At 45.4% G+C, this 19,355-nt stretch overlaps 2 protein-coding genes across 3 annotated transcripts in view; one reads left to right on the top strand and one right to left on the bottom strand.

The window, feature by feature from the left end:
* Positions 1-15,652, top strand: part of LOC126983948 (uncharacterized) — an 18,877-nt gene extending 3,225 nt beyond the window's left edge. Inside the window, exons 2-5 of the mRNA XM_050837208.1 lie at positions 1,162-1,495; positions 9,389-9,551; positions 13,218-13,763; positions 13,829-15,652. Coding sequence (XP_050693165.1) covers positions 1,162-1,495; positions 9,389-9,551; positions 13,218-13,341 — 621 coding nt within the window. The 3' untranslated portion in view covers positions 13,342-13,763; positions 13,829-15,652. The remainder of the gene's footprint in view (positions 1-1,161; positions 1,496-9,388; positions 9,552-13,217; positions 13,764-13,828) is intronic.
* Positions 14,729-18,784, bottom strand: LOC126983950 (uncharacterized). 2 transcript variants are annotated; one of them, XM_050837212.1, is made up of 3 exons: positions 18,384-18,784; positions 17,162-17,466; positions 14,729-16,331 (listed from the first exon to the last, which is right to left on the bottom strand). In XM_050837212.1, the coding sequence occupies exons 2-3, from the start codon at positions 17,464-17,466 to the stop codon at positions 16,061-16,063; spliced, it is 576 nt and encodes a 191-aa protein (XP_050693169.1). In that variant the 5' UTR covers positions 18,384-18,784; the 3' UTR covers positions 14,729-16,060. The 2 variants fall into 2 exon arrangements, with proteins under 2 accessions (XP_050693169.1, XP_050693168.1); XM_050837211.1 differs by lacking the exon at positions 18,384-18,784 and adding an exon at positions 17,576-18,371 and having other exon boundaries at positions 17,162-17,495.
* Between the last annotated feature and the right edge of the window lie 571 nt (positions 18,785-19,355).

The raw sequence follows: 19,355 nt of genomic DNA, 5'->3' as shown, positions 1-19,355 counted from the left end.
TAGCTAGCACGTAGTGACGAGATTGCAGGAGACGATATAACATAACAGTATGAGACGCAATCGAAACTTTGACTGGTGAAAAAAAAATATATATCTGTAGCTTCGTGTTGAGTGGCTCTCAAAACACCATAATATTCCGTCCCTGTCTCTTTTTTTTTCTTTCTTTTTTTCTTTTCTTCACTCCAAGACACCTCGGCGCTGGGTGGGGCGGCAGCGTCGAGGCACAGGGGCGCGTGTGTTGTTTCGTCACGGGTCGGCGTGGTCCGCCCTCCTGGCAGTCCCGTTAGCCGCTCTGTCTGGCCGCCACGACGCCTCTAGTAATTAAGTTGTTTCGGCGAGATGTGCCGATAACATCTGACCCGTCGCTCGGGGAGGGGGGGAAGGGGGGCAGCCTCTTGTGCGGGGCGCTGGGGCGCTGGGACGCTCGGACGGGTAATTAGCCGCCCTCGTGACAGGTTCTACTCTTCTTCCACGCGGCTGTTCGTGGTGATGAGTCGCCCTCGTTGGTGCGTGATGAGCCTCGGCGAGCGGCCACCCGTCTGTGTACTTCCCGAGGGTGGGGAGGCGCCAGGCGGGGCCAGAACAAGGGGAGAGGCCTTCGCGCGGTGCGTTACGATAGAGATTAATGAGGATTATGACGCCTCAGGCAAAGCCATTAAACAGATGAAGGCGTGCCAGGCGTTAGCAGGAGCACCCTTCCCCCTCCCGCGGCTATGATTTTCACGCGATGGATCATATTCCACGCCGTCCCCCCGCGGCGACAGGTGATGGCTCCCGAGTAACAGATCCAGCCGAAGGAGGCGCCAAAGAGTCAGTTCAGCAGCGCCATGCCGTCTGTCACCACGCACCGCTCCCTCCCCCTCCAGCTCTTCCTTCTGCTGCTGGCCCTCGCGCCGCTTTCAGGCGCCCTCGGGGCCGCTGCTCCCCATGGCGATGGCCGCCGCCTGGTGGCCGGGGGCAGGCGGCCCTTGTTGCCTCCCCATCGTCGGGATACCATTGGGCCGCCGTCGGCCGGGGAGAAGTTCCTCGCGTTGGTGCTCCCCGCCCTCGCCTTCACGGGCCTCTCGCTGCTCTTCCCCACCATAGTCACCGTCAACACCGGCGTCCGCCGCCGCCGCTCCGCCGCTGGTGAGTACCTAATGTTCCGTTGTTGTGTTGCAGGCATCGGCACTCACCGCCACCTCCACCGCCGCCGTCCTTGTCCTGGCGGTGCTGCTTCCCCTGGCCGCCAGCCCTGCCGAGGCCCAGAGTCACCATTCCTCATATGGCCAGCGGTGGGCGCCGCGCTACAACCAGGGCTACTTTGGGCAGCGCTGGTCCCAGCCCTGGGCCCAGCCTCGCACCCTGTGGCAGACGGCACGATCCATCATGCCTCGCTTCGCTGACGTGGCTTACGAGACCGCCAGTTCCCTCACCGTGCCCGCCCTCGCCCTGCTCACGCTCTTCATGGTGTGGCCCGAGCATAAGCACTACAGGAGCAGGAGGGACGCCGGCGGTAGGTCTGCATGACGTGTCCTTCATTCACGTTTCCTGCCCATGCATTGCCTCCACGCATCTGTGCCTTTCATTCCCCCGCTGCCCCACAGGTCATCTCCCTCCCACAGATGATGCTGATAACTTGAGCAGCGCCCTTGAGTGTGTCTTAACAATTCATTCTCTCACAGATCTTGACGCAGAGGCCGAGACGCAGCACTTCACCTGAGGACCTACCTAGCTCACATGTTCTTTGTTTTTGTGGCACTCTGTCTAGGTGTCCTCATTCATGTATACCTGCTCGGTGTGTGTTTGTGTGTGTTTCACCTCTTGGTCTGCTGCGGGTCTTTCTCGAGACAGCCAGCCATTCCCCTACGGAAGGAGCTTAGAGCTCAGAGACCGATCTTTAGGGAGGATTGAGACCACTCACACACAACACACCGCGACAACGAGGTCACAACTCCTCGCCTTACGTCGCGTACCTACTCACTGCTAGGTGAACAGGGGCTACACGTGAAAGAAGATAAACCCAACTTATCTTCACCCGGTCGGGGAATCGAACCCCGGTCCTTTTGGTTGTGAGGCAGACGCTCTAACCACTGAGCTACCGGACCGTGTGTGTGTGTGTGTGTGTGTGTGTGTGTGCCCCTTCCCTCTCTGCCCCCGTCCCTGTCATCTCAGAGCGGTTGCATGTGCGTTGGGAAAAGAAGCTGAAAGAAACTCAACATGAAAGAAGAAACACCTTGATAGCGCGGTACGAAAAATGCTGAAATTAGGGCTTGAGTGAGCACCGTGAAGGCTTGTCTGTCGGCCGCCTCATCCGCTGGGCCTGACGAGCATTAGCATTCACTCCCTCAAGCAGAAAAGACCCAGAAGAAGAAGAAGAAAAGAAGCTAGAGATGATAAACAGCTCCTTTGTGAATCTTTTGAGAGAGAGAGAGAGAGAGAGAGAGAGAGAGAGAGAGAGAGAAGGGGAGGTTACTTTTTACTCCCCTCTTCCTTACTCTTCCTCCATTATCCCATTTCCTCCTTCCTCTCTTCTCCTTTCCTTCTTTTCTATTTTCTTTCCATTCTACTATTTTACCTTCCTTCCTCTCTTCCATTATTGTGTCCCTTTTTCCTCCTTATTTCCTACTTACTCTTCCTCTTTCCTCCCATTTTTTTTCTTCCTTCCTCTATCCCCTATCTTCTCTCTCCCTTCCTTTCCTCAGTTTCTTATCTCCTTCTTTTCTTCTATTAACCTGTTATTCTCTCCTTCTCTCTGTTCCTCCTTTTCCTCTCACTTCCTTTCTTTCTTCCACTCCTTGTCTTCCTCTTCCCTTTGATAATTTTTTCCTCTCTCCTTTCCTCTTTTCCTTCACTCTTGATCTCCTTTCTTCTACTTATTATTTCTCCTTTTCATCTTTCCGTTCTTTTCCTCTTTCGCTCTTTCTTCCCTTTCTTCCCTTCCACTCCTTGTCTTCCTCTTTCCTTTGCTTACCTGGTCCTCTACTTTCCTTTTCTCTTTTCCTCCATCCCTTATCTCCTTCCTTCTATTAACCTGTTCCTCTTTCATTTCCTCTTTTCTTCCTTATATTCCTCGCTCTTCCCTCCCTTCCTTCCTTCCTTAACCCTTCCCCGCCTGGCACGATGAACTCCGTGAATTAGTACAGCTGTTTACGGGTCACACTTCCGCCAATGTGTTCCCGTTGTCTGCACTTAATCAGCGGCTTGCAAGAACCTTCCCTTCCTACTTCCAACAGCGAGGCCAGATTGTCGAACTCAGCCTCTTGTATTTGCCGATCTACGACCCAAAGACTGTCCACTCCACCCCAGCAACTCAATTCATGTATAGTACGCTTTGAAATGGTTAATTATTGGTGTCTTCTTGTAGTATTTAAGTGCCAGGAACCCGGTAAATACAAGGTGTTCTGAGTACGATAATCTGTCTCTCTCTTTGCGCTTGTTTTTATGTGTTGTCTTTTGTTTGTTTTACCTCTGTTTCTGTTTGCCGAGTGTCTGGTGTTTGTTTTCCTAGTGTGATGTTTTGGCTTGTTGTGTTGTCTTTTGTTTTTCCTCATTTCTGCTTCTGTTTGTTTTCCAGTGTGCGTGTTTGTGCTTTGTTTTGATTGTCTTTTGTTTCTTCATTTCTGCTTCTGTTTGATGAGTGTGTGATGTTTGTTTTTAGTGTGTGTTTTGTTTTGTTGAGTTGTCTTTTTTGCTTTGTTTTCTTTATTTCTGCTTCTGTTTGTTTTCCAGTGTGCCTCTTTTTGTTTTGTTTTGATTGTCTTTTGTTTCTTCACCTCTGCTTCTGTTTACCAAGGAGATAGATAGATAGATAGAGAGAGAATGTGTTTCCTTTTTTTCCCTTCCTTTCTTCTCTCCTCCTTGTTTCCTTCTTCCTTTCCTCCTTCTGTTAGCCCGTTTCCTCTTTTTTTCCCCCTCAATTACCTTCACTTCTTTCCTTCCTTTTTTCCTCCTTCCTCTCTCAGTTTGTTTCCCAAGAGTTAGCTAACCAGTCTGCATCTTCTTCGTTCTTTTATCCTTTTCACTGGTAAACTTTAGAATAGCACCCCTTTCCTGTGACTTAAACATAAAAGAATATATATTGCAACGGGTTTTTTATATATCCTTCCTTCTTTTTATTAGTTCCCCTCTCTCCTTTCCTCCTTTCCTTCTTCGCTCTTCCCTCCCTTTCTTCCCTCCCTTCCACTCCTCCTTGCTAATCTTTTCCTCTCTCCTTCTTCTTTTCCTCCGATCACGTACTGCACCTTCATTCATGACTCACAATTCAATGTTTTCCATACCTACAAGTTATCGTGAAAGTCAATCTGGCTGTGTTTACGAATTAGGTTCATTGCGACGGGTTTGGGAATATTCGGCCATCGCTTTGAATATCTTGGCAGCGTAAGTGTGTGTTTGTCCTGAACCTGTAAGGCGGCACCCTGCATACCTGAGGCTCGTGTCACCTACGTCCTGGTACTCCACCGTGCATAGCTTCCCGTGTGTGCGTGTGTGTGTGTGTGTGTGTGTGTGTGTGTGTGTGTGTGTGCGTGTGTGTGTGTGTGTGTGTGTGTGTGTGTGTGTGTGTGTGTGTGTGTGTGCGTGTGCGTGTGTGTGTGTGTGTGTGTTCGTTTCCGGCTCCGCGTAGAGGTCGTAAGGCAGCCATTCAGATCGACTGAATGGGTAAATCGTCATTTCTAGTTCTTGAGTTGGTTTGCAGTTCAAAGAATTTGGAGTAATCGACGTTATTGAACGTTTTCAGGTACTTGTAGACTTGAATCATATCCCCTCGTAGGCGTCTTTTCCCCATTGTAAAGAAACTGAGTCGCTTTAGTCGAAGTTCCTCGCTATGAACCCGAGCATAGTTTTGGCTTTGTTATAAGCTTTTTTTACAGTGATTTGTGTGTTTCAGGTCACTGCTGATAGTGACCCCAAGATCCTTTTCTTTCTGCATTTCTTGTTCTAGTGCGTCAGATTTTCAAGATCCCCCCAAATTCTTAACAACAAGCTGCGGCGGAGCAGGCAGGGTACGGCCACTCTCTTGCTGGCCGCACTTCTTTAGGCCTATGGCGATGACCATTTCCTGAGCTTCCTATGGTTAACCCTGCCAGGTGGGGGTGGATATAGAGTTCACGAGGTTACTGTTTTGTTACTGCTGCACCAGAGAACATTTTAAAGCATCATTGTTGGGTGTGAAAACATCATCGTCATCATTATACAAAGTGAAACGATGCCATTTGTCAATATTTTGTCAAGAAAAGAACGTTTTAAGAAATTCCGTCGCTTACAATGACGCTACGCAGCCAGGGAAATGTTCCTAATGAACTGAAGGTCTCGTAATAGTGACAAAATTAACGCGGGTTGTCCTTGATAAGCTCTTGTATTGTTGGAGATATGCTTGTATACTGGGACGGGACGAGGAGGAGGAGGAGGAGGAGGAGGAGGAGGAGGAGGAAGGAGGAGGAGGAGGAGGAAGGAGAAGGAGGAGGAGGAGGAGGAGGAGGAGGAGGAGGAGGAGGAGGAGGAGGAGGAGGAGGAGGAAGGAGGAGGAGGAGGAGGAAGGAGAAGGAGAAGGAGGAGGAGGAAAAAGAAAGAAAAACGAAGAAAAATAAGAAAATGATGAGTTGAACTTGTGGCTTAGCTCGTGATGTCATTTTATATATAACGAAAGAAAAGGAAATATGATTGCATTTCTTTTTATCTTATACGAATGAACGGGACTCTTTCGTTAATAAACCAAATAAGTCATTTTTTTAACCAGGTGGCTTTTTCTTTTGCAATGTGTAAGAGTAATTTATATACAACGGAAGGAGAAGCCTGATTCCATTTCTTTATATCTTACGCGAGCTACTGGGACTCTTTCTTACTCTAACAGACCAAACAAGTCATTCTCTAACGCAACTGGCTTTTTCTTTTGCAATATGTAAGAGTAATTCGTATATAACGGAAAGAAGAAAAAAAATGATTGCCTTTCTTTTAATCTTACACGAGCTACTGGGACTTTTCTTACGCTAACAGACCAAACAAGTCATCCTCTAACGCAACTGGCTTTTTCTTTTGCAATGTGTGAGAGCAATTTATATATAACGCAAGAAGAAAAAACCTAATTGCCTTTCTTTTTATCCGAGTTACTGGGACTTTTCTTCTAACGCAACTCTTTTCTTTTTTTTTTTAATGTGTAATTTATTTATATATAACGCAAGAAGAAAAAACCTAATTGCCTTTCTTTTTATCCGAGTTACTGGGACGCTTTCTTACGCTAACAACTACGTATGAATAATTTCCTTTTTTTTACTCACAACAAAAGACAGAAGACATGATTGCATTTCTATTTATTGCACATGAGTTAACGGGTCACTCTCTTACGCTAACACTTATCGTCCATTACCATCCAGTTCTCATCTAACGCAGCTTCTTCATTTCCGATACGTACGAGTAGTTTCAATATAGCGAAGGAAAATATGATTGCATTTTTATCTTACGAGTTTACGCTTCGCTCTCCTACGTTAACACTTATCTATCATTATCATTCGGTTCTCATCTAATGCAGCTTCTTCAAGTGCAACATGTACGAGTAATTTCTTTTTCTTTTTTTCTCTCTCATAACGAAAAAAGAAAACAATGATCGCGGTGCTTTTTATTTCACACGAGTTGACGTTTCCTCCTCCCCCTCTCCTCTCTTCTTCTTCCCTTTAATTCTGTTTTATTTCCATTTTTCATTTCATTCTTTCCATTCTTCTTATTCTTCATTCCATTCTTCATTCCTTTCTTTCCATTCTTCATTCCATTCTTCTTTCCATTCTTCTTTCCATTCTTCATTCCATTCTTCTTTCCATTCTTCATTCCTTTCTTTCCATTCTTCTTTTCATTCTTTATTCCATTCTTCATTCCATTCTTTTCAGTCTAGTATCTTTTTCTTTCCTCATCTCCTTATCTCCCTCTTTTCTTATATTAACCAACCTCTTGCAGCGAGTGTCATTTCTTCTCTTCTTTTTAAAAACGAAAGAGAAAAAATATAATGATCTCGTTTCGTTTTAGCGTTCTTTTGTCCTCTTTTTTTATGATAACGGAACGCCGCTCTCTTACGCTTTCCTCTGCCGTGCGTATCGTTAAATCACGCCTGCGCCACTCTGCTCATCCCTCCTTCCCTCCTCCTTCATCTTCCTCCTTCTCTCCCTCTCCTTCCCTCTCCTTCTCTCCCTCAGTTTTTCCTTCCTTCCCTCTCTCCCTTTCTCTCTCTCCATCTCTTCTTTCTCTCTCCCTCCCTCCTTCTCTTTCCCTGCAACTTCCTCTTTTCCTCCTTCCTTACTTCCCTCCCTTCATCCAACTCTCTCCCACACTACAAATCCCTCCCTCTCTTCTTGCTAACTACTCCTCTTTCTCCTTCTCTCCTTCCCTCCCTCCTTCGTTCCCTCCCGCCCTCCCTGACGCTTGAGGCTTCCCGTCACGTCCGCTGAAGGGTTGAGGCGCGTAAACAAAGATAAAGGGCGTGGAAAATAAATTCGAGGTGCATATTAACGAACCCGATGCTTAGGTTTTCGTCTTATCTCTTTTTTTACGTGTGTGTGAGTTTGTGTTTGTGTGTGTGTGTGTGTGTGTGTGTGTGTGTGTGTGTGTGTGTGCCGTAAAAATGTGGGTCACTATGTGCATCGTTTGTCACGCTCACGAGATCCATAACACACAATCCTCCTCCTCCTCTTCCTCCTCCTCCTCCTCCTCCTCTTCCTCTTCCTCCTCCTCCATTTCCTACTTCCCTTGCTCGTTAATGGAACAGACACGTACACACATTTGTTATATTTTCTCCTTACTTAATTTTATTCTTATTTTATCATCCTTTTACAAACAAACAAACAAACAAGAATCACACACGCATATTAAGACACTCATTTGATTGTTTCCAGTATTCCTGTATGATAAACAAACAACAATAACTAGGTACACATTTACTTCATTTCTTTCTGCTCATCCATAACCCTATTTATTTCACTTATTTCTACTCATCCATAACCCTATCCCCCACATATAAATAAAGGAAGCTCTGTAAGTTTAAGAATATGGAATCTGAACCCACTACACACACACACACACACACACACACACACACACACACACACACACACACACACACAGGACCATCGGGAGCCAGATAAGGAGCGGCAAAGCTTTACCGTGCGATCAAGCGGGTAAAAATCGCCCCTCGTCAGCGGTTATTAGGGTCTTGGGTATCGCGCCACGCCCTCCGCGCCGCGCCGGGTGTGACGGGAGCCTCCAGCCGACGCCGAGCTTGCTCCCCTAACACGGCCGTCACCTGCCTCGCTTTCGGCTACGGTCCCTGACGATTCTTGGGGAACCACTGAAGTACCCGGTTCTTTCTGGGTAATTTACGAGGGGAGAGGAGGAGGAGGAAAAGAAGGAGGAGGAGAAGGAGAGAAAAGGAGAAGGAGGAGGAGGAAGAATGCTCGTCAGACTACGCAAGAGTCGTCTGAATGTCAATCAATCGGGTTTTTTTTATAGTTGTTTTGCGAGAGATGGATGTGGGACTAAAGTAATGTGCTTCATCTCTTCTTTTCCCTACACGACTAGTATCTCTTAGGAAATCAGTAAGTTAATACCTGAGTGATAGATACAGTAGATAGATCCTAAACTCATCTCGATTCCTTTTTTCCTATTCTGTTTTATTTTTGTTATGTGCTTACTGAAATATATCCACCATTAATGTATAGTTTACGTCAGATATCCTTGTTTTTTTATGTCATTTATTTTCTATAGGACACAAGTTCATTTTCTTCCTAATCCATTTTTCTGTTATATTTATTGCCTTGTTTGCATGCACAGTTTTAATTATTACCTCTATATAGTCAGATAATTATGTCAACCATCAATCAATTATTTTATAATTCATCCGTTCTCTAAAGACACCCCCCGATGTGATACGCTGGACAACATCAAGAATAACACGCATACCAGAGATCTATGTAAGCCGTTTATCTATTATATATCATGTCCTAATTTTATTTTTTCCCCTAAGAACACACAGCTCGAGGTAATATACTGGACAGCGGGAGTGGCACGCATACTGTACAGCTATCTAACCCTGTATTTTCTATCTCTATTCTATTTCTTTTGTATCTAAACCCTGTATTTGTATCTGTATTTTCTAACGTCATTTATCTTTTCTACATCACATCGCTTCCCCAAAAGAACACACAGCTCGAGGTGATATACCGAGAGTTGCACGCATACTGTACATCCATCTAATCCATTTATCTGTTTTTTGTAACGTATCCTTCCTTTGACAACGAGTCATGACATTCCGGAAGCTTAGATATCATGCTAGTGGCCACGCGTCGCTGCCCAACCTTCCAGACATAACACAAAGACCACAAAGCTTTCTCTCCCCGACGCCTGACATTCCTTCCGTGTCTCCCCGCAGCAGACGACTCGGAAGATGCCAAGATGAGCGAGCTGGCGGCGCACCTCGGCAAGATGTTCGCGGCCGCCGTGGAAGGGGACGAGTGCATGCAGCGAGTGGCATGTGAGATCGGCGCCGCTTCTTCCACTTCCCTCCACCCGCGCGATCAGAAGCTTGTGGAAAGGTAGGGTTCAGGGAAACATGTTCACCTCTTTCTGATTTGTAGAGATTGAAGTCAATATTCCCCATTCGATCACTTTTTTACGGCAATTTCTTCGGTCTTACTTTTTTGGGAACAGCGTTTTGGGGACATTTTTCGGTTTGTCTTCTCTGCTTATCGCTTGGCATGCATCCCAGCACTTATTTTTACCACCCGAATTCCTTCTTTGCAAGCTTGATAGATAGATACAATCGACAGACAGATCCTAAACTCATAATCTACTCGTTTTCCTGTCCTAATTTATTTTTGGTAGAGGAAGAGAGAGAAGGAGGAGGGAGAACGAAGAAGGAAGAATAGGTATGATTTTTCCCGTATAGAGTGAATGACATCTCCCATTTGGTCATTCTTCTTCCCAGCGACTTCCTCGGGTGTTGTTTTTTCGTTTGATAATCTCTTGGCATCCATCCCTATAGCCTCCTTTTAGCACGAGTTCCTTTCTTGTAAACACGTGAATCCCTCCCTCCCTCCATTCACCTCCTCTCCCTCTCCTCTATACACGTGCCATCTCTAAGAAAGGCGAGGGAAGCACGGGGGACTTTCACCGCCATAAGTAACGCTGTACGGAGCCTTGTGGTCACCCGGGGGACATAACTCATTACTCTGAGGTTTAGGGGCCGAGAACGAGGCTCCAGGAACGCATAGAAGGAAGAAAGTGTGCCGCTGCCAGCAAGCGTGAACAAGGAGGCGAGAGAGAGCGACTTGACACGGATGTATACGAGGAAAGAGGAAGCTAAAGAGGAAAGTTGAAGATATATAGGGAAAGGGAGGAGATATTTATAGCTAGTGTTGCTTGGGGTCTGGAAACGGATGTACTACTCACGATAAAGAAAGAAAGAACACATGAAGATAAGTATTGACTAGGACAGAGAGGATGAAAGTGAGGAAAATTGAAGATATATAGAGAAAGGGAAGAGATATATATAGCTAGTGTTGCTTGGGGTCTGGAAACGGATGTACTACTCACGATAAAGATAAACAAAACATGAAGATACATACTGACTAGGACAGAGAGGATGAAAGAGAGGAAAATTGAAGATATATAGGGAAAGGGAGGAGATATTTATAGCTAGTGTTGCTTGGGGTCTGGAAACGGATGTACTACTCACGATAAAGATAAACAAAACATGAAGATACATATTGACTAGGACAGAGAGGATGAAAGAGAGGAAAATTGAAGATATATAGGGAAAGGGAGGAGATATTTATAGCTAGTGTTGCTTGGGGTCTGGAAACGGATGTACTACTCACGATAAAGAAAGAAAGAACACATGAAGATAAGTATTGACTAGGACAGAGAGGATGAAAGAGAGGAAAATTGAAGATATATAGGGAAAGGGAGGAGATATTTATAGCTAGTGTTGCTTGGGGTCTGGAAACGGATGTACTATTCACGATAAAGAAAGAAAGAACACATGAAGATAAGTATTGACTAGGACAGAGAGGATGAAAGAGAGGAAAACTGAAGATATATAGGAAGAGAAGGAGGAAATACATAAATTATAACTACAGTTGCTTTTGAGCACTGAGGATACAGATGTACTCTCGTAAAAAATAGAAAGGAAAGGGGAGGATGGAAGAAAGGAAGGAAGAAGAAACGTGAATAGAAGAACTAAGTAGAACATATCAGAGTAGATGGAGGAAGGAGAGAAGGATGGCAGGAAGGAAAGGCAGCTGTTAAGATAATATTAAGATTCTTGTCTGAGAACAGAATGAGGGGAGGAAGGAAGGTGGGAAGGAAGGAAGGAAGGAAGGAAAGAGAGCAAGGAGGAAGCCAGGAAAGATAGCAAAAAGAAAGAAAAGAAGGAAGGAAGGAAGGAAGGAAGGAAGGAAAGAGAGCAGGGAGGAAGCCAGGAAAGGTAGCAAAGAGGAAGAAAAGAAGGAAGGAAGGAAGGAAGGAAGGAAGGAAGGAAGGAAAGAGAGCAGGGAGGAAGCAATTAAAAGTAGCAAAAAGGAAGAAAAGAAGGAAGGAAGGAAGGAGAGAAGGAAGGAAAGATAACAAGCAAGAAGGAAGGAAGGAAGGAAGGAGAACAAGCAAGAAAAAAGAAAGGAAGGAAGGAAAAAGATCAGAGATGGAGATCCAAGAAGCAAAAAGGAAGGAAGGAAGAAAAGAAGGAAGGAAGGAGAACAAGCAGGAAGAAAGGAAGGAAGGAAAAAGACCAGATATAGAGACCCAAGAACACGAAGGGGAGCAAAAAGGAAGGAAGGAAGGAAGGAAGAAAAAGGAAAGATACCATTAACATAATCACCAAACTTATCCAAGGCGTGTGGTTTTGGGGACAAGGCGCAGGTGTTGTTCCCTTACCTGTGTTTACCTGACGCCTCCCACCCTCCTCCCGTTACCTGCCTGTCTGTCCCGGGGAGGTGAGGGACTTGGGAACTCTCATGGAAATTAGGGAAACTCGCATCCTGGTTCACACGCGCCTCAGGGAATGTAGAGCGTTAAAAGCGTGTCAGTCAGTCAGTCAGTCAGTCAGTCAATCCGTCTGTTAGTTAATTAGTCAGTCAGCCAGTCACTCAGGCAATTCGTTTACATAAGACAATAAGAAGGAAGGAAGGAAGGGAGGAAAGAGAGCAAGGAGGAACCCAGAAAGAGAGGAAGGAGGATGGGAAGAAGGAAGGAAGGAAGGAAGGAAAGAGAGCAGGAAAGAAGACAGGAAAGGGATCAAGGAGGAAGGGAAAAAGGAAGAAAAGAAAGAAAGAGAGAGAGAGAGAGAGAGACAGGAACAGGAAGAGGAGCAAGGAAGAAGGAAGAAAGGAAGTCAATCAATCAGTCAGTCATTCAGTCAGTCAGTCCATTTATATGAGTCGCTTTGTTCCTTGCGAGACACAATTCTTCTTCTCCTCCCTTAAGAATCAGATAAAAGCACTATCCACCGTCCCCGCTTCTTCCTCTTCATAAATAACTCCTTGATCGACTTGTATCTCTCTCGGCACGTCAGGCCATCAATCTCAGACCTCCATGACTGGCTTAAAGAGCAAAAAATATTACCAAGTACAATCGATATATCTTTTTTTTTTTTTTTTGTGTGTGTGTGTGTGTGTTACTTTCTACTCTCTATTACGATAAGTGAGGCTCGATATTGAGTTTTTTGTCACTTTGCTCACCGCTGTTATCATCTTCCTTCGTGTGGGATGGAGATGCGTGACAGACGAGCACTCTCTCTCAACACATGCATCGGTAATAATGTTGGGATTCTGCTTAAAAACGCCCTCACCTCCTTGTCTAACCACCTGCATGCTAAGAAGCTGTCCCATATTCCCCTCACCTCCTCCTCTACTTCCCTCGCTTGCCGCCTTCATGCCCCGCTATGCTAAGAAGCTGTCCCATATTCCCCTCGCCTCCTCTGCTTCCCTCGCTTGCCGCCAGCACCGTAAGCTATGCAAGAAGCTAACGTCTTCACCTCCTACACTACCCTCGCTTGCTGCCTTACCGTAAGCTATGTTAAGAAGATGCTACAAAAAGCCCTCCCCATGCACCTACCTCGCTAACCACCTGCACCTATGAAAAGAGCACCTCCAACACGCCTTCACCTCCTCAACTTAATCGCTTGCCACCTCCACCGTAAGATAAGTTAAGAACCCCCTCAACAACGCCCTCCTCACCTACCTTCTCCCTCCCCCCCGCGGCAGGCTGGTGACCTCCATCGCTCCCGCCAAGTACACGACGCTCCTCAACAACTTCAAGGCCGGAGTCAACTCGAAGCGGTGCGAGAAGAACACCTGCAACGCCATCGACTTCGGCCCCGACCAGTGAGCAGCCGAGAAGCCGGTGACGTCATGCAGTTCAGAGTGGCTCGTGGGAATCCTCAAAAATGTTCTCTCGTCAGGATTGGGTTCGTGGGTTGGGTCAGGCTTGAGGGAGGCGAAGGCAGAATCTCGACTATATATGGTGTTTTCTCCTCGTTTTCTCGTCTTTCAGCGTCCATCAAAAGGTCTTAGGGTTGAGGAAAACGAAAGCAGAATTCCAGTTAATGTTTCCTCTTCGTTTCCTCGTCTTTCAGCGTCCATTAAGAGGTTTAAGCTAAGGAACACGAAGGCAGATTCCTGACTTGTGTTTCCTCCTCGTTTTCTCGTCTTTCAGCGTCCATCAAAAGGTCTTAGGGCTGAGGAAAACGAAAGCAGAATTCCAGTTAATGTTTCCTCTTCGTTTCCTCATCTTTCAGCGTCCATTAAGAGGTTTAAGCTAAGGAACACGAAGGCAGATGTTTCTCGTTTCCTCATCTTTCAGCGTCCATTAAGAGGTTTAAGCTAAGGAACACGAAGGCAGAATCCTGACTTGTGTTTCCTCTTCACCTCCGCACCTTTCAGCGTCCATCAAGAGGTTTTAGATATATTTTACTTATCCTCACACTCGCAGCCGCAGTAGGAAAGCTTAAAAGGTAAAGGCATAATAATGTTTCTTCTGTACTTTCTGATCTCTTCGCCTCCATCAAGAGCTCTTACCAAGTTTGTATTCATCGTCTTAAAACGCAAGATCCTCGTTTTGTTTGGCTATGAGATTCTGAGGGACATGAAGACGAGATCCTAAGTGATGCCTCTCCTTCGCTCCCCTTATCTCTTACCAAGTTTGTGTTCATCTTTTTAAAACATCAGATCCTCCGTTTGTTTGGCTATGAGATTATACGGGACACGAAGACGAGATCCTAAGTGGTGGCTCTTCTTCGCTCCCTCGTCTCTCAAGGTTCGTCAAGGGCTCTTATGTGGAAGCTTTTATCTGTCTTCACACTGGGCGTCTGGTTTGGCATGCGCGCTCACCCCAATCCCAATCCCTTCAAGCCTTCATCGCCACGCCCCAGCCGGCTCGCCACACCTTGCTGGTTTTCTGTCTTCTTGCCGAGGCTGCGGGTCACCTGAAGTACTAAACACACGCCATAACGCCTCGGACACACGGGGTTTTGCCTCCCGCCGCTGCTGCTGTCTGGTTGGTTGGTCCCCGTTCGTCGCCCTCCTTAGCGGGGTGAGGTTGTCTGTAGCCTTAGCGATTGTGACTTAGTTAGGTTTAGTTAAGACTTTGTTAGTTTTAATCATGAGTTTGTAAGGTTTATTTATGACTTCGTTAAGTTAGGTTACGTGTGGAAGGTTGTTCAGTTCTGATTTTGTTAGTTTTCGTTATGACTTCGTTAGATTTAAGTACGTGAGGAAGGTTATTTATTTAGTGATGGAAAGGCTGGGAAGAGAATAAAGCAGCACGCACACAAACAAACAAACAAATAACAAACCTCACACACACATCAAAGGTTAACGGACGAGTAGTATACATGAAACGGTATACAAAACTCCTTAGAACCAAAACATGCTGAGAATATTCTTTAACTTATCACTGGCGAAACACGGATTAAATTAAACACTATTCTGAGTAATAAGAGAGAAGACCCTGCCAGTTTTATTAAAGTTGAGGTTCATGGAGGTTAACTACGAAAAATTGACTGTTTTTCATACATTACGACTAAACATAAACAAAATATATCTGGCATCCTTATCAATAACTTCAGGCCGACCAACAATAACATGAAATAATAGTCTAACCTTAAACACAGGGGGAAAAAAACGTTATATCAGTTTTTCTTAGGTAACATACACTCTCTTCCCTTCCTTGTTTTGTTCCCCTTGAAATGAAACTGTGTTCTACGTCCATCCAATGTGTGTGTATCGTACGTGTCTGTTATTCGTTCACCCTCAATATGTTACGTTCGTGTCCATTCTTCGTTCACCCTTAATATGTTATCTACGTGTCTGTTTCTCGTTCATCCTCAAAAGTGTGTATTACCTACCTGTCTGTTCTCCGTTCACCCTCAATATGTGTTACGTTCTTGTCTGCCTCATGTTCTCATCGCCACACACGTTCGCTTCGGTGTGGTTCAGGATTCCCTCACGTTCGGCATTATGGGTATTGTTAACGCTCTCCTTCAGGCTCGTTATCGAATCGTCTTACACTATAATTTAAGGATCGTTACTAATATGGTTACGTACATTAAGTTATTTATGGTCCCCGCTGGTCGGGCACTACAGTACAGTAAGTTATGCAATTATATAAAGAAGTAATATATATGGGTGTGTTGACAAGCCATTTTTTGTTTCACTTTCCACTTGTTTGCGTGTTAGGAAGTCTTAGCTCCGTCTTAGCTTCTGCCTCTCACATCAACTATATATTAAAGGCAAAAAAGATTAGTCGGGTTCTACTACGTGTTTATTTAGGGTCCCGGTACAGAGGAAGGGTCAAACTACCACCAGAGTCATAAAACTGCCCCTGGGAATGTTCACAACGCCTACGACAAAGGCCAAAAAATTGATCAATGGGGTTTTAAACTTTTAATGCGTGTATATTTAGGTTCACGGTACAGAAGAAGGGACAAGCTACCAGAAGGGTCATTAAGCTACCCCTGGGAATGTTCACAACGCCTACGAAAACCTTGTGAGATGTGTGCCTGGGCGCCGGAATGTTTAAAAATGCGTCCCTTGAGCCTTAGTCGCCCTCACTCCTCCGCCCCGTCTTCGTAGTTCGCCTTCTTGATGTTGCCGAGGACGCGGGACATGTCCGACACTTGCTCGTACACGGAGGAGAGGAAGGCGGGGTCGCTGAGGCGGGACGTGATGGCCTCAGCCCCGTCAGGCCCCAGGATGTTGTTGAACGGCAGCGGCCATGCCCTGAGGAGCAGCCCCAGCCCCGTGACCGTCCCCAGCATCAACAGGATCGTGCTCAGGCCCTTCCACGGACCACACTCGCCGTCGAACAGAGACAACGCGCTGCAAATGGATCAGAACTCTTACCAGTCAACGTTAAGTACGAATTAAGGATGATTAGGGAGTTAGGGAAAGATAGAGGATTAGGAAAGGGATTAAGGAAAGGCAGATGAGGCTTCGGGGACAGTGGATGAGAGACTGATATTCATGAGTCAAACAGTGAACGGGATGAAAGAAAAAAAGTGACTGGAGAACTTTTGTCAGTATTTTGAATTCACACAAACGGACCATCGTGTTTCACTAAGCCTTGTCCATCTTACAAAACCTTACCTGCGGGCAAAATAAAAGTGACATCACAGAGGAAGCGTTAAGCAGTGAAAGGGATGAAGGAAAACTTTTGTCATTACTTGGACTTTCACAAACGGACCATCGTCTTTCACTAAGCCTTGTCCATCTTACAAAACTTTACCCGATGGCAATATAAAAGTGACATCACAGAGGAAGCCGTTAAACAGTGAAAGGGATGAAGGAAAACTTTTGTTATTACTTGGACTTTCACAAACGGGCTGTCGTCTTTCATAAGCCTTGTCCATCTTACAAAACTTTACCCGCAGGCAATATAAAAGTGACATCACAGAGGAAGCCGTTAAGCAGTGAAACTTTGTCATTACATCGTCTTTCACTAAGCCTTGTCCATATTACCAGTTACTGACCCATAACTCTAAATAAAGACCATCAAGAATTAAATTTTGTAGCAATAACTATAAATAAATATGGTTGTCTGCGTAGGGGTGACAGTTTGTGGTTATAAATCGCATAAATCGTCAAACACAATCTCCTGAGTGCGGCAATCTGACAGCATTGACACCACAGAGAGAGCGCATCTTACTCACTTGCTGTACACCTGGAATTTGTTCTTCAGCGAAAAAGGAGACCCGGAGGAAGGTGGAGGGGGAGGGGGGCCGTAGGTGAAGCTGGGGGGACGCTGCGGCGGCGGCCCGTACTGGATATTGGGACCCCCGAAGGACTGAGGAGGAGGCCCGTACTGCGAGGAGATGGAGAGGTCCTGCGGGAGCGGCGGAGGACCGGGCAGGGCGTTGGAGGAGGCGGAGGCGCTGAAGGAGCCACTGACGGACTTATCCACCATGACGCCCGAACACACCGCCGCCGCCGCCGCCAAGAGGAGCAGAACCTTCATCTGGGGACGAGAACACAGGATTTAGTCGTCTACATTGTCCTGAACTACGAAAACACAGGATTCATTCACTTATATTGTCCTGAACTACGAAAACACAGGATTCATTCACTTATATTGTCCTGAACTACGAAAACACAGGATTCAGTCACTTATATTGTCCTGAACTACGAAAACACAGGATTCAGTCACTTATATTGTCCTGAACTACGAAAACACAGGATTCAGTCATTTATATTGTCGTGAACTACGAAAACACAGGATTTAGTCACTTATATTGTCCTGAACTACGAAAACACAGGATTTAGTCACTTATATTGTCCTGAACTACGAAAACACAGGATTCAGTCATTTATATTGTCGTGAACTACGAAAACACAGGATTTAGTCACTTATATTGTCCTGAACTACGAAAACACAGGATTTAGTCACTTATATTGTCCTGAACTACGAAAACACAGGATTTAGTCACTTATATTGTCCTGAACTACGAAAACACAGGATTCAGTCACTTATATTGTCCTGAACTACGAAAACACAGGATTCATTCGTCTATGTTGCCCTTTGAACTACTGCGAAAACCCAGGATTCATTCTCTTATATTATACAATTCGCTTATATTTCCAGGGATAGTTTTATGACGCTGGTGGTAGTTCGACCATTCTCCTGCACCATGAACCTATGAAAACACTCACTAGAACCCGACTGATCTCCTTAATGGCCTTTAAAAATAGTTGAAGTGAATGGCGGGAGCGTCTGAGAATACCGACCTTAGAGTTGAAATTGCTTTACGATGTCTCAAATAAGAGGAATTATAGAAGAGCTTAAGAGAACAAACACTAATACAAAAAGCTTAGAATCAGAACCCAAACTGTTTCTGGCTTCCGTGACTTGACCCCTCCTCCACTGACCAACCTCACCTTTACTCTAACTGTAGGTAAAACTGGGAAGCGTGACCTGCCGCGGTGACCTCCTGAAACGCACTGACCATAGAACAAGCGGTGACCTTCTACCCCAACCTGTCCTGACCCCCGAAATGGTGTAAAAATAACTGTGCTTGACCGACCGCTCTATTGTAAACATGAATGGCTGATGTACGATAACTTGATAACAGATGAGCGATACGACGTTAGAGAATTTATGTGAAAGATCCTGTTTTTGTTTTTTTCATGGCTATCACTATCACGAACGACAGTGATTAATACAATACACGATCTATTAACAACAAAATGAATGGTTGATGTACGATAACTTGATAACAGATAAGCGATAGGAGGTTAGAGAATTTATGTGAAAGATCCTGTTTTTGTTTTATTATGGCTGAGTCACTATCACGAATGTCAATGATTAATACAATACACAATCTATTTACAACAAAAGTACAAGATGAAAGAGGAAGAGAGCGAGGTATCAGGAAATGCCTCAACAACCGCTGCTGAAAGCCTTATCTAATGTGGGTGTGTAGGCCCCAAAATGGTTGAGAACATGAGCCGAAGAAGAGTTCCTTTGTTATTCTTTCTCATATCTCCACGAACTAGTATTTCCAAAGGCCAGAGAGGAGATAGGTCGGATTCTCATAAGTTTCCTTCACGTTCATGGTCCCAAGACTCATAAAACTACCCATGGATATACCCTCAACAACCTATACGAAAGCAATATCCAATGTGGGTGTGTTTGACAGCCCTGAAGTGTTTAAGAATATGGGCCCTGCTAGTTTTCGCTGGCCCATCCACGCAGAGGCCTAACCCCATAACCTGTACCTGCTCCTTCTCTCGACAGCATCTGGTTAGGAATTTCCGAGGTATTTAATCCCTTCCGTCGCTATTCCCTACTTACGCTACGCTTCTCTTTTAATGTGTGTGTGTGTGTGTGTGTGTGTGTGTGTGTGTGTG

This window comes from Eriocheir sinensis, chromosome 55, assembly GCF_024679095.1.
Source record: "Eriocheir sinensis breed Jianghai 21 chromosome 55, ASM2467909v1, whole genome shotgun sequence".
In the NCBI taxonomy this organism is placed as follows: domain Eukaryota; kingdom Metazoa; phylum Arthropoda; class Malacostraca; order Decapoda; family Varunidae; genus Eriocheir; species Eriocheir sinensis.
Note: the sequence above shows the minus strand (reverse complement) of the source record. Positions and strands in the feature narration are given on the sequence as shown.